The sequence below is a fragment of the Hordeum vulgare genome, chromosome 7H (genome assembly GCF_904849725.1).
Source record: "Hordeum vulgare subsp. vulgare chromosome 7H, MorexV3_pseudomolecules_assembly, whole genome shotgun sequence".
NCBI lineage: Eukaryota > Viridiplantae > Streptophyta > Magnoliopsida > Poales > Poaceae > Hordeum > Hordeum vulgare.
The window spans coordinates 611,149,785-611,165,012 of NC_058524.1; the positions used below are offsets into that span (position 1 = coordinate 611,149,785).

The following is a 15,228-nucleotide window of genomic DNA, read 5'->3' on the forward strand; positions in this document are numbered from 1 at the left end:
AGTGTCACAGAAAATACCTCGGGTCAGCAGCAATACACTCTTGAGGTCTTACATCGGGCGAAGATGCTAAATTGCAAGCCCGTTTCTACTCCGATCGACACCAGCGCCGAACTCTCCTCCACGTATGGCACCCTCCAATCCAACCCCACCCATTATCAGAGTCTCGCCAGTGCTATAACCTACGCCATGCAATATTGTTCATGCACGCTCCCTACGACATCCACATGACATTGATCAAACGGATTCTTTGGTATATTCGAGGTACATCTCACTACAGCTTGCAGTTCCACAAATCCTCCTCCAAGAATCTTGTGGCCTATACCGATGCGGATTGGGCTTGGTGTCGTGACACCCGCAAATCCACCTCGGGGTTCTGTGTTTTTCTCGGCTCCAACCTCGTATCGTGGTTCTCCAAGCGTCAACCCACTGTTTCCTGATCAAGTACCGAAGTTGAATACCGAGGGGTTGCCAATTGTGTCGCCGAGTCTTGCTGGTTATGGCAGCTTCTACTTGAGCTCCAGCATCCGCCTCCGAGTGCTACACTAGTCTACTGCGACAACATCAGTGCTTCTTATCTCGCCTGCAATCCCGTCCAACATCAACGCACCAAACATGTCGATATTGACCTGCACTTCGTTCGGGATCGAGTCTCTCTTGGGGAGGTCCGCATCTTGCATGTCCCTACCAGCTCGCAGTTCGCCGATCTCTTCACCAAAGGGCTGTCGTTTCAGGTCTTCCATGATTTTTACTCTAGCCTGAACATCCTTCTGTATGGAGTTCCGGCTGAGGGAGGAGGTGTTAAACTGTACATGTACCGGCATTGTATGTAACCTGTGTATTCCCTTGTATCTAGGATCTATAAGGACCATGGCCTGCGTGCCTATCTTACCGGGCTCCATTGTCTCCATCGCAAGTACATAAGGAACTTCTGTGTAACAGTTTTACATCAAGGAAGATAATTATTCTCCAACTATACAAGCTAGTGACTGTTAGAGAAATTTGACTAAAATTATGCTCATAATGATACTCACACAAAATGGGCCACTTGTAGCTCCCTTTTTCGGTGTACTGAAGTTGTCTATATTGATCGGAGGAGGATGAATTTCCATATCATGGCTCCATCCGTATGCAACATCATGGGTGTTAGCATGTCCAGTTCGTATAAACAAACAAACAATCATCAAATATGCATATTTTGTACAGTATTTGTACCATTGCACCGTCTCATACTCTAATTTGGTAATACGTACAGCGTTGATGCAGATATGTTTGTTTGCACAAATCATTGTCCGGTAAGCATCAGCCTATTTTTCCATCTAATGCGTCATAACTTGAGAGTACGAGATGATGAACGTTGCCTAGTGATTGATCTATGGTTTATGCTCACGTAACAGCTTACCTCTGCATGGCTAGGAAGAACCCGAGGCATGTCATGAAGAATTTTTATCCAAAAAAACCACTAGCCGAATGTTATTATAAAAAAACCCACATGCGGTATGAAATGCGAGAAGAGACCTCACTTCTCCTGACGGCAGGCGCGTCGGGTGACGCGTGGCCCCTGCCGCCACGGGCCGAGGCGGCTGGGCCCCGCCGCCACCCGGCAAGGTGGCCAGCCGCGGCAGGTGCCAGAGCTTGAGTACTCTGCTGATTGAGACGCAACTGACAAAGGGTGAGTAGCCAACGGAAGCCCTGTCACGGCCGACGGAGGGGCCATCACTGTCGTCGGACGGCAAGGGCTAATGGCCGCCAAAACGTGATTCTCCATGGCGGCGTGTAAGATCAAAATGTGAACCTATGATAGAGACACTCACGAAGGATTTTTCCTCCTTGAAGGTGGACAAGTCGGGGGTTTCTGCTAATTGTGTTTAAGTGGATCATTAGAGATCCCACCTTTGATCAGTTCCGTTCATTATACTTCCTCCGTTCCTAAATATAAGTTTTTTAAGCGATTTCACTAAAGGTCTACATACGGAGCAAAATGATTGAATCTATACTCTAAAGTATGTCTATATACATCCGTATGTAGTCCACTAGTGAAATCTCTATAAAGATTTATATTTAAGAACGGAGGGAGTAGATCTGATGGGCCACGTGGGAATTATCAGACTTTCACTTAAAACCTATTTTCATCTGATACTTCGCCAAACAATACGGTCCGTGTAGAAATTATTAGTGGCCTCCAAAGAGTCTTGGACCCATACAACTTTTCTGCATGGGAAACGTTTCTGTATAACACGTGGTCGAGTGATTCAGCCGGTCGAGCCCGATCCACTCTATGCATCGACATCCCACGTCTCGTGCTGTCTTTGGCTCATCCTTTTTTCGTCTTCTTCCCCCCGATCTCCTTCTCCCACCCAGCCGCTCGTTCTCGGCGACCAGAAGTTGCACGCCCGTTGCGGCTCCTCGTTGCCGCTCCCCGTCGCGGCTCCCCGTTGTCGGCGAGCTGAAGGTCCTACGGCGACTTGCGCGCGACCGTGTCGTCGGGGTCGACGACGAGCTCGTGCGGCGATGGGCGACATGTGCTTGCTAGCGCGGCCGCCAAAGCCTCCTTTGCCGTTGTGAGCTACGTTGACGATGGCTACTCATTTGCAGACTATCCTCTTTTACTGTGAGATCTACGTTTTGTCAATCTCGACAAGCGATTACCTCTAAAGTGTATTCCCTATATCTGAATTGTAGCATACACAAGGTAATGACAATGTAGCCCATTACTGTGAGGTCTAAGTGATCTTCAATGTGTTATGTTCACATAATTGAGGTTGAGAATTTTTCAAGTTTTCACTTGACTATATTTTTTTGCATTCTTATTACACAACTATGATGGTCTTTAATATACCGTTCGTACATTAATTATCTCTGGTTTCCCACGTACATAGACAAAGATGACTGTCAAAGAGTTTGAGGAACTTGCCCTCAATGGCCACAACTATCCTACATGGTCTACGGACATCAAGATCAGTCTTGCGTCCGGTGGGACGAAGCGTGCAATCCAGTCACCGGAGACTTCTCTCCCGGCAGAAGGTGAGCAGCCAACGGAAACCCTGTCATGCCCGACAGAGGCCCTATTGCTGTCATCGGAGGGGCCGTCATTGCCGTCGGAAGGCAAGGGCTAATGGCCGCCAAAACGTGATTCTACATGGCGGCGTGTAAGATCGAAACATGAACCTATCATAAAGACACTCACGAAGGATTCTTCCTCCTTGATGGTGAACAAGTGAGGGAGATTTCTGGTAATTGTGTTTAAGTGGATCATTAGGGATCCCACCTTTGATCAGTGCCGTTCGTTATAGATCTGATGGACCACGTGAGAATTTTCAGATTTTCATTGAAAACCTATTTTCACCTGATACTTTGCCAAACAACATTGTCCGTGTAGAAATCATTATTGACCTCCAAAGAGTCTCTGACTCCGCGTGCAACCATACATTCAGCTGGGTGCAACCTTTCTCGCATTGCTATGGCTTCCATCTGACATCGATTATGTACGTGTGGGCAAAAAGTAGTACAATAATAAACTGCACCCAAGGAAATTGGCTTGTTGGTCATAAATAAAAGGCTAATAAATGATTAACGACTGAAGATCAAGAGAAACTTGATATATTTTTTTCTGCGCGGTATAAGTAAGAGAAAATTCTTTATTTAGCAGGCTTTGCGTAGCTATGGGCCAGTTGTAATTGGTTTGGCCCGAGAAAAATCAGCCATGGGCCAGCTCGAGATACTCTTTTTAGTTATATATAGTTATAGTTTGATTGACATCACGCACGTAAATACCTTGCAGATCCTCGTCCGATCCCTCCACAGATCGATCGAAGATGGAAGAGACGGCGGCGGCCACCGGCGTGACGTCGCTCCCGGAGGACGCGATCCGCGAGATCCTCGTCCGCTTGGAGGACGCCCCCACCCTCTTCCGCTGCGCCGTCACCTGCAGGCAGTGGTGCCGCCTCGTATCCGACGCCTCCTTCCTCCGTCGTTGTTGGCCGGACGATCAGGCGACATGGTCGACCTTCTTGGCAGGGTTCTTCGCCCTGAAACGGCTCGACCGAACGGACCCCACCTTCGTGCCGGGGGTGGCAACCTTCGCGACGTTTTTCGTCCCGACGCCGTGGTCGGTGTTCGGCCCCAGCAGCCGCCGCCGCTCCCTCTCCTCCTTCTTCCCGGACATCGACCCGTGCATCTTCGACCATGCGTTGCCACTCGCCGCACGGCGTGGTCTGCTTCTCGTGAGGATCGGCGTCCATGGCGATTCCGGCTATCAATACCGCCTTGCCGCGTGCAATCTGCTTGCCGCCGCGTGCGACGTGCTCCCGGCCCTGTTAACCGATGGTTTGGATTTTGGAAGAAGCGGTTACGCTATCCTAACTGCTGCAGACTGCTCCCCGGACAAGCAACATTTGTCATCTGCAGCGCCGGGCTACTCGACCTTGTTCAAGGTGCTAGTCCTCGGCATCATGTATCCCAATCTCAATCTCTACACCTACTCATCCAGCGAAGGAGGGTGGAGCAAGCCTACACAAATAACTACTTTCGGACCCTATGGGGAGATTCGTGACTGCAAACATCTTGACGTCGTTGTGTCTCGCCGCAAGGCGCATTGGAGGGTCGGGTCCTGGCCAGCCTACTACTTTCTTGATGTGGACGCAGAGACGGATCACATCTCTCGTAGAACGATCACATCCTCGTCGAATTATTCCCGAGCCTACGGCGAGCCACAACTCAGGGTCACCGCCAATGGTACACTCTCGGTGTTATTTCGATCGATGTCCAGAGCCGGGCTAGAGATCTACACACTGGAAGATGATGAAAAGAGTGGCAATGGTGCTACTATCACGTGGCTCAGTGCCGGCACTATTGTGTTGAAACCACCTAGGCATATGAAAAGAACACAAACACCAACATTCTTGAGGTTGTTAGGAGAGAAAAGTGGCACGATGCTACTCAAGGATTGGCAGAAGCAAATTTTCATGGCCGACCTTGAGACAGGGGTGACGGAGAAGTTGACTGGTTGTTTCGATGGGCTTAATCGTCACAAGCTCATATTGATGGAGATGGACTGGTTGGTGTTATTCGTTTCACGGCTTGGTAAGTGGTTGGGGTAGGTGCATGCATGTAATGTAAGTCCAGTTGATATGGAAATCATAGCATGAGGATCGTTGGCTTTCCATTCTTGCCATGTTAGATCGTTGGATGGATTATGATCTGTCATCATTACGCCAAGTAACGCTTGTTACTTGTTTCGACCAACATTAAGTCCACTTTACAGTACTTCGGTTTGTATTAATGGTAGCAACTTTGATTAATTTCTGCATGTAATTTTGATTTTCAATCGCTTTGAGCATATGTGAAGGAATCTGGTCCATGTGTGTGTGTGTGGGTGACAATGCTGTACAATATGAACTTCCAAGAATGCTGAACAACTCAAAATTAACAAATGTTGATGAAATTGTCACTTTCAAAGCAAAGGTTCTTCGACATATTACAGCATGAGGCCGGACCAACATCCAGGTGGCCATGATCTCATCATGACGTGACGTTTGGAGAAATACTCCGGACTTTGTGGGTCGACATCACATGTTACGATGATACTCTCGACATTTTACATTTTATCCAGATATTTTTTTATAGAGAATAATAGAGTCGGTGTTGAGTGTTATGTTAACCAACAAATTAAACTTCACATAAAAAATCAGTTCCCATCGACTCATATCCAAAACCAATTTCTACGGGTTCATACCACAAACCAATATGCAACGACCATGGATGGAAGTTAAATGCCTGCCTCATCGAAATTCACAAGTTTTTGATTGTCCATGCATGGCTGGTTGTTGACTTGATCCAAGACTATTATTTGTGTAATATATTCTCTTTTTGATTCTAAGTAGTCTCACTAACCGTATGGATGTAGAAGAATTGTGGATTCTAAACTTGCCGGAAAGGAAACGAAGGAAATTTTGAATACTTCAAAAATCTTGATTGCATGGGCTTCATCTGCTTGTATAACTGAATTGGAACGCAAGGGTCTATGCAACATTGATCAAAACTAGGTACGGAGAAAAATTGACCCATATACCCACCCCTAGATGCCCCTACCCGATAGGGAAAAGATATGCTTGTGAAAAAGGAAACCTTATGTTCTTTTTCTACTTTGCTACTTTTCTCCCATAGCCCTAGGCTACCAGAGCAGAAAAGTTTCTTCAGACTTCACCGGCGAGCCCGTCGATTTGTATATCCCTTTGCATGCCGCTTTGGCAGCCGGTGATTGGGAGGGGAATCACAGTGCCTCTGCTTCGGTTCGTAGTTTAGGTTAGGGTTTTCTAATCATGTCAGGTGCGGTGCTCGAATGGATAACGGTGTTTCTTCATTGATTTTGTCTTTTGGGTTTGCATCCTTCTCGAGTTCGTCCTTTTGGATATAGTCTGTAGAGCACTGACATAGATTCTTTAGTTTCCTAGGGGTGATATTAGGGTCTCTCCTCATGCGGCGATATTTGGTGTATGATGCTTCAGATCTATGCAAGAGTTCAATGGCGATGATTGCGGCTCCACGGCGCTGGTCCTTAGGGGGACATGCACGAAGACTTCATGGTTGTCATCGGTAAGGTCAAGCCGGCTCTAGCACGGGACCAACAATAACGGCGTGTCGCTGGCTTGTTCTGGCGGTATCAGTGGTCGTTCGATGGTCTCGGAATCTTGATGTACTCCCTTTGTCCGAAGTTACTTGTCGCAAAAATGGATTTTTTTTAAATGACCAAGGACGTAATTTTTATTATATTTGAGATGCTTTGTACTTTCGATGTAACTGTACACTACATTTGATCCTTTCCGTAAAAAGAAAAGGTTATATATATGTTTGTTCCTTATCCTCTCCGAAGAAGAGGCTAGGAAATGTTTGTTTTCCACCGGTGGGGAAGCCATCGTAGGTTAATCATTGCAACACAGACTTGAGTATGTCATTTTCCTTACTTCACGCTCGTGCTGCTCATGCTCTAACTTTGACAGAGAGGCCAATTTGGACTGCAAGGGTCTCAGAGTTGTTAAAGGTTACAATTTGGAAGATAGCTTCACGATTTCATGTACATAACCTGAGCCCTATGGGTATTCGATCCATCGTCACATGGATCCCAAATCGAACACACCATCGTCAGATGAAGAGACGGCGACGGAGGTGACAACGACGATCACTGCCAATCTACCATGCCACTAATGAACGATGTGTTTCTCAAGGTACTGAAACACGTGGACAATGTGGCTCTCCTCTGATATCATGTGTAGGCAGTGAAGCTGCAAATTTGATATCATGCATGTGGCATCATAACAATACCCCCTTGCCAAAGTACCAATGTAGTAATACTTTTGTTTCGAGCGGCACTTGAGCTTCCGCAAGTATTATTTGTGCCAAATGTGAACATAAGAATTCATAAACGATTTATACATTGAAGTTGCCAAAATTTGACTTTTCTAGGTATAAGGGCATCTCCAACGCTGACGCGGGGGGGAGGGGGGGGAGCCGATTAGCCAGCACTGTCCGCACACATTTCAACCACTGTTTCAAGTAGACAGATGAAATTCATGCAAACACGGCATATTTTATATAAACCAGATGAAATTCATCACAATTTGGACAACTTTTAATTAAAAATAACACCGGGCTAAGGTAAAACTAGTCGATGTTCGGTGTCGGCGGATATCCATGCTGATAACACAGATGCCCTTGACTAGTCTATGACCAGCCAAGGTGGGTCTCTCTTGTCTTCCTCATGTCCGGCGGCCCGCTCATCGGGCTGCTGTGAGCCCCAAAGGTATATGCTTCAATGCAAAGGACCCCTCCCCCTTTTTCAGCACCGCCGCACATTGGAGTTGCACCGGACCACGGGGGGAGGGCGTCGCTCATCGGAGTGGCACCGGAGCAAGGGGAGGGGGGCGCTCACCGGAGTGGCACCGGAGCACCGGGCGGGGGGGAGGGGGTTGAAGGTGGCATGCAAGAGCGGACAGGTCACCATCATTGCACGCCTTCCATGTTCTAATTTTTCTTGTTGATGGTGGTAGGCAAGGACATGATGGCCGCTACATCGTCGATCTTCGTGAAGCCGACTTCCATCTTCAACGTCAGGGTGGCGGATGGCACAGCCACAGGTACGGAAGGAGCGGTACGACACAACCCCGTCCACGGTAGCCGTGATACCTGTGTCGCCGTGCTCCCCCTCATGTCGCTCTGGAGCAACTCACTACCCCATGGTGAGCTGGTTTGGAGCAGCAAATTGTTGAACCATGCGCCGGCTTGGAGATGCCTCCTCCGCAAGATGGTTTGCAGCGGCCTAAGCGGCGGGGGAGGTGGAGCAGAGAGATGCATGGCTCGTATCCGGTGCGCTCGACGGGCCACATGTTGGCTTTTATACCGTAGAACTCATCTTCCGTCTTGACGGATCCACAAGAAGTGTGGAAAAAATGATGCAAGGAGGAGATGGGGAGCAGAGGTGTGGTGCGATTATTTGCCTGGCGTCTGGCATCATTTAAATAGTAGGCAGAGACCCAAAGCCCAGGGGCGGAGCCAGATTTTTGGTATAGGGAGGCCAAGTCAAGTTCATTTTCTTTAGACCAAAAATAAATAACTATCATCATACTATAGTAATGTGCCGCACACTAAAAAACATGCATACAATTTTATGACTTTAAATTCGCCTCTACAATTGCCAAACGAGATGAATAACTTACCTGCTAATTCTTTTTAACGTATACGATCATGCAATACCGAAGTAATTTGTCACCCATTAGACAGTGCTTAACTGATAAATATATAGTTAGAGTGTTTAGGGGCACTTTGTGGCTGATATGGCCCCTCAGGTGTATATAGAAATGTTGACCCTTCTTCTTGCCTGTCCGGTGGTAGCTCCTATTTGAGAACATTTATCAGGTCTTGCACATAAGTTGGGGTTATGTTGTTTTCTTGTTCTGCAACTTGTACCATGTCCAGCATATTCTGAATATAAGTGTCAATTCGACTGGAATTTGTAACTCGCGCGTCAGCATCATTAACAATTTAGTAGGTTGAGAACTTGAAGAATCGGGCTTAAAAAGAATTAATCATAACGGTATTTCACGGCGCTTTTCTCTCTTCGTATCGAATTGCAATCTCACAATTAGTTTTTCGACATAGGAAAAATTTGCATCACAGATAGGAACTCATATAAGATAATTTGCATCACGATCTCGATTATTACGAGGACAGTGGATAGGAACTCTTCATAGAATCATAATATCACAAATCACACAGCCAAAACAAGTAAACAACAAAAAGCTGATCTATAAATTGAACAATGATACAAGATGAGAATTGAGATTACTGGATGGTGTGATGTAGTGATGTGTTAAACCATGTGTCCTTGGCTAGTTCCGGTTGATTGCATCGCGCCGCCACCGTAAGAATAAGATTGAGAGCAGCAGGGCAGGGAGAGAGGGGCGGACGGACTGGCTAGGGCACGGAACAGCGGCGGATAATTTCTTGAACTAATCCACGTACATGCTAATCACAAGAGAACGCAACGAGGAGGAGACTTGAGCCAATAGCCCAACATGGACTTGGAGACGCGCCGCCTCTCTTGGACGATGGTAGCGGACACTTCGAATTACTGGTCTTCCCTAAGCTATGATGAGCCACAACTCAAGGTTGATACCGATGAGACGCTCTTGTCGCTAGTTCTGCATAGGCCAAGTCTCCGACTACAGATCTACGCACGCCAAGACAACGAAATTATTGAGGATGCTGCTAGTGCCGGGTGGATGTGCCCCCATATTGTTGAGCTGAAACCACCCGAGCAGATTCAAAGAAGGCCAATGCACTTGAGCATCCTGGGAGTGAAGAGTGATATGATCCTAGTCAAGGATAACAAGGGGCGCGTGTACATCGGTGACCTTGAAACCGGAGCTATGGAGAAGATGGATTTATTCAGTTGGCTTAATCGTCAAACTTGTTGTTCTGTTAGAGATGGACTGGCCCGCGTTCTTCATTTCTCAGCCTGATAGCAAGCAGGGTGTGTGCATGATGTAAAATTACTTAACACAAAGAAGACGGCCTAGAACTTTGTTCATGTCATGCTGCAGTGTGGACTAATCATCACGACATCTTCATAGGCCCCATTGTTCACCATGTGGATGCTAGTATGTTTGCTATTTCTTGTACTCCCTCCATTCCTAAATATAAGTCTTTTTAAAGATTTTACTATAGACATAATTTACAATGTTAGATGCATTCATTTTGCTCTTTATATAGCAGTGAAATCTCTTAAAAGACTTATATTTATAAACGGAGGGAGTGCTATTTGTCTCTTGAGGTTTGGCGTTTACTCGGAAGAAACCAACATTGTACGGTAGAAACCATATCACAATAGGCTGCTGGTGCACTGCTAATGATACGCAATACCTATTAACTAATCATTCACTATATTTCAATTGTTTAGTGTGATGATGTTTGACCCAAAATCTGACACAAACTTGTGGCGCTCGCGATGTGAAGGACCTTGTTCTAGCTATGAATGCTTCTGATCACATTTTGCATCCACCAGCCATGCTACTCCACCCTTAAAAGTGTTACTCATAGTTATTACCACGGCTTACCCGCCACAGAGGTCTTCTCCATTAATGTGTTTTGGGGTTGTGCCGAAACAGATGTGCTGCTGAAAATAAAAAATGCAGATACAACATCGTCTTGAAGATGGAGCTGAGGTCAGTCTTTTTTATTACAAACTAGACAGGAAAAACAAACACATAGGTCGTGTATCCTCTTCCAGGTTGATATTTTTTGCGCATACATTTTTTATTGTCTCTTTTCAATATTCAGATAAATGGGTTGGTGCTTTTAAGCATGGAGCTGCACGCAGTTCAGTATACCACATTCTATTGGCAAGCATGACGAATTTGGAGGAACATTGCATCAACAACCACACTACTCCACAAGTAATCTTTGAGGAATAAACCTCATGTATCAGCACCCAAGTATTCATCGATGCACATGGATTTATTTTGAGCAAGTACGAGATGCATGGCTCTGTACAATTTGCACCGAATAAGATCCAGTTTCTGGACTGTATGTACAATTTGCACCGAAAATGAACCTGACACTTCTGTGCATGAAAGAAAATAAATGCAACAGACCTCTTGGAGGATTAGCGGCGGTGGAGCGACCTTGGCACCGGGGATGAAGGTCCGCAATGGGCAGCGGCCTCTCCTAGACCACCTCAGCTCCATCTTGTACACGGCATCTGAGGACGAGGTGGCGGCAACATTGGCATCAGGAGGGCAGATCTAGAGACTAGACGGAGAAGCAGGAGGAGCGAGCCTGTCATGTTGATCGCCAATGGCGTCCTTGAAGGGAGGGAGAAGAAGGGATATGGGGATTGGGAATGGGGAGGAGGGAGCTGAGTTCGAGAATGAATCGGGAGGGGACAACGAGGGCGGGGTGTGTTGATCGCCCATGGCGTCCTTCATTTTAGACGAGAATGAAGTTGAATTCCTCGCACCCCACAGATCTGCAATCACCCCCTAGTTTCCACCTGCGCAGAAAACAAAGCACTCATAAGACAAGCACAAGTATAGACATCAATGAAAATGGAAGGGGAACAAAACGGACCGGTCTGGCAAATTAACTATGCTTAAGCTGTGTATAAGTATGTATACCCCGCATCCTTTCTGCCGTAGCTCCTTCCGTGTGATGTCATCTTCAGAAATCTGGGGCATATAGCTGACCTTCAGGTGACCGAGGGATGAAAAGTGCAGCAACCCTTTGGGAGCTTTTTCATCTCCATGCACATAAAGAGTTCTAGGTGGCAGAGCTTTGGCATTGTCCCTTCCTCCATCCTCCACTCCTTCGTGGAAAAATTAAGTTTTAACTCTTGCATTTGAGGAAACCCTTGGGCAGAGCAGTACATTGTTTGGCATGTGTACCCAGTCAACTCCAATACCACAAGACATGGAAGTTTCTGCAGGATCAGCATCGGATCTTGTTTTATGACCTTAGAGCATCTTGTTTTATGACCTTAAAGGCATTGCTATTCTGACTTGCAAAAAACTGGGTATAGCAAAACGAAAGAAAAGATTTAGCTGTTACACTATATGTGGATTGCCTAGCCCTTTTCATCAGTTCGGACTTTTGGTTGCCTTGGCTAGTGCATGAAGCTTAACATGATATCGGAGCTAAGGTCTTGAGTTCAAGTCCTGGCTTCGCAATTTATTAAAAATTGTTGGTAGCCCCCCTTTGTGTCCACGTAGAGGCCTCTTGAGTCATACGTGAGCTTTGCGCCGTCGCTCTCTTCCGGTTGCACGTGTTGACTTGTCTTTCCCGTCACACGTGAGAGGAGGTGTTACACTATGTGGATTGCCTAGCCCTTTCTATCAGTTCGGACTTTTGGTTGCGTTGGCTAGTGCATGAAGTTTAACATTAGCAATCCCAACATGGAGCGCATGAGAACCTTCCTGCTGGCGAGATCCTTCACATCAAAGCCAAAAGGGTCATATTCGACGGAACACCAATTGCCAATAGTAAATTTACGAGTGCCAATGAGGTTTGTGATGATAGATGGTGATACAAGAACATCATGAAGGGTAAAGTTTGTGGGTGAGAGTAGTGGATCCAGTCGCTACAATAGGGAGCTTATGGCCATTACCAACGGTGATGCTAGAAGAATGATGCTAGAAGAATTAAGCCGTGAAGGAGAATGACAGATGGAGAGGTTACCTTGTTGACCTGTGACGTGTGATGAGGCGCCTGAATCCATTATCCAGTCGGTGGCGCTATTGGGGTGTTGGGTCACGACGTTGTTGTAGGCCTGGTGAAACAAGGCCTGTTGATCCCAGCTAGAAGGCCCCGACAGCAACGAAGGAGCAGCAAAGGGCGCCGGCGTGGGGTAGGAGGCCGATCCAGGGGCGGCGTACAGTGCAGCAACAGTGCAGCAGGGGGGGAGGGCGTCGAGCCGGAGTACATAACCGGATACGCCTGGGTGAGAGTAGCAGGATGCGGCCCCAGGACACCGACGGCCTTTGGCGGAACCCACAACGAACGAGGGAGCGCGGCGCCATAAGGGGTGAAATACCCCAGCCAGGGGTTGGAGCTGCAGACTACGAGGAGCTGTGACCGCCGTCGCCACGGCCACGCCCTCGACTACAACCACGCCCGTGCTGGCCGTTGCCCGAGCTGCCGGTGCCGTGACCAGTGGGGTTGTTCTGGCCGGCGCGCCCAGTGGATTCATCAGGAGCGAGGCGCACACCACCGTGTGTGGCTGAGAGCCGCGACCACCATGGATGACGAGGGCGGAGGTGCCATCAAGGAGCGTGTGGCGCTGCATCTTCTCTTCGGCATTGGAGAGGCCGGAGACGGCAGTCTCAAAGTCGGGGACGGGGACGGTGTCGCCGATGCTGGCGCCGAGGGCATGTAAGGGCTTGGCAAGGCCATGAAGAAGTTGCTCGATGAGGTCGTCCGCAGACACCGGCTTGCCGACGTCGCTGAGGGCGGTGGCGAGGTTCTTGAGCCGACGCGTGTACTCGGCGATGGACAGATCGCCCTGCTGAAGGTTGTTGAACTGCCGACGCAGGTGAAGCCCACGGGCCGCGCGGTTGGCGAGGAAGTACCGCTCGATGCGCAACCAGACATCGAGGGCAGTGGTGTCGTCCGTCATGACGACGTCGAGGAGGCTATCAACAACAATGGCATGGTACCACAGGAGCACGGAGATGTCCACCCGGCGCCACTCCGGGTCGTCCGTGTTGGGGTGGGCGTTTTCATCGATGTGCTGGAGACCATTGTACTTACCGCAACAGAGCGGGAGATCTTGCGCCTGCGATGATAGTTGTTCTGGGTAGGGTCGAGGAGGAAGCGAAGGTAGGAGGAGATGTTGGCTTGATAGACAATGAGTGAGGGAAGAGCGACAGCAGGAGGGGCAAAGGAGCTGAGTACGCCGCCGGCGGTAGAGGAGATGGCCAGCGATGTCTGTGTAGTGGTGGGAGGGAGAGTAGGCGAGGAAGTAGCCGGCACGATGCTAGCCGCGGTGCCGGCCATGGCTCTGATTACCAAGCTAAACAGTTATACTCTCCCGTATATCTTGCATTGCATCTGTTCTGAACTGTTACATAAGTAGAAGAGAGGGAGAGGACGGAAGCAGCGGCACGCGCAGGTGCTTGCAAACCGTAACACAGGACGTGTCTGAAGACTAGGAGCTAGTAGTTGCCTTGAAGACTAGGAGCTAGTAGTTACAATAGCATGTACAGGTTCAGTGTTTAACAGGAGGACTACTATATCAAGGCCACCACCAGGGCAAAGGAACAATAGCAGTAGCATCACCCAATGTCTGTCCCAGAAGGTCCAGACAGAAAGAACCAGAGCCATAGATAGGCAGGTTCACTTTTCAAGCTACAGGCCCAAAATGTAGAGTATAAACACTTAATTTTCACCATGAGATCATGACCATTCACGATTGCCAATAAGATAGTTATTTTAAAAAAAGGATGTTCAGGAAATCAAGCTGTTCTCTGGAGTATATTTCAGAAGTACCCACTGATAAAATTATTATAATCAGGCAGAAGTAGAAGTGTCAGACTCAGATACCATAACAAAAAGTACATGAGGAATCCTTTATTCCTAAATAGCTAAACCCAATAGCTATTTTTTCCTAACAAGCAGACATGCCACATCAGCACCTATGCATGTCAATCACAAATCATAAGTTACTACATCTGTTTACATGCAATCCAGGATCTAATGTTTCTAAGCATGCAACCATGCCCATAAGCACCTATGTATGTCAATTATAAGTTGCACCTTTTGCATTAATTTAACCATGCAACCGTGCCACATTAGAAAGACATACATGTCGCTGATAAGTTATATGTTTCGAATTGATTTTTATATTGTCATATAGGGCACGGATACTTGAAGCATACCTACGTAGTTCAGGATTTGCACTTTTTATAGAAAGAAAATGGCATGTTGTTAACTACTCCCTCCGTTCCAAAATATAAGACCTTTTAGGTATTTCATTAGAAGACTACATACGAAACAAAATGAGTGAATTTATACTTTAAAATATGTCTATGTACATCCGTATGTAGTTTATAGTACAATCTCTAAAAGGTCTTATATTTAGGAACGGAGGGAGTACAATGTAAACCGAGAGAATATTCTTTCTTTTTTTTTGCATTAGTTTAGTTGTTCTTCTAGCACCTATTATTATTTGATATTTTGACAAGG

General features: G+C 47.2%; 1 protein-coding gene and 1 long non-coding RNA gene across 2 annotated transcripts; both read right to left on the minus strand.

Moving 5' to 3' along the window:
• Positions 1-10,988: 10,988 nt before the first annotated feature.
• On the minus strand, positions 10,989-12,174 carry LOC123412072. Its single transcript, XR_006613399.1, has 2 exons — positions 11,667-12,174; positions 10,989-11,542 (listed from the first exon to the last, which is right to left on the minus strand). It is a non-coding gene; the product is annotated as an uncharacterized LOC123412072 (long non-coding RNA).
• A 24-nt stretch (positions 12,175-12,198) lies between these two features.
• Positions 12,199-15,046, minus strand: LOC123412073. Its single transcript, XM_045105025.1, has 2 exons — positions 12,724-15,046; positions 12,199-12,475 (listed from the first exon to the last, which is right to left on the minus strand). Exons 1-2 carry the CDS (start codon positions 13,658-13,660, stop codon positions 12,381-12,383), a joined length of 1,032 nt encoding a protein of 343 aa, XP_044960960.1. The 5' UTR covers positions 13,661-15,046; the 3' UTR covers positions 12,199-12,380.
• Positions 15,047-15,228: the final 182 nt, after the last annotated feature.

Excerpts from the sequence above, each read along its gene's own strand:
- LOC123412073 (XM_045105025.1), bottom strand. The coding sequence starts at position 13,660 with ATGACGGACGACACCACTGCCCTCGATGTCTGGTTGCGCATCGAGCGG. Across the intron at positions 12,476-12,723 it reads ACACGTCACAGGTCAACAAG|GATCTCGCCAGCAGGAAGGT; the intron begins GTAACCTCTCCA and ends TTTGATGTGAAG.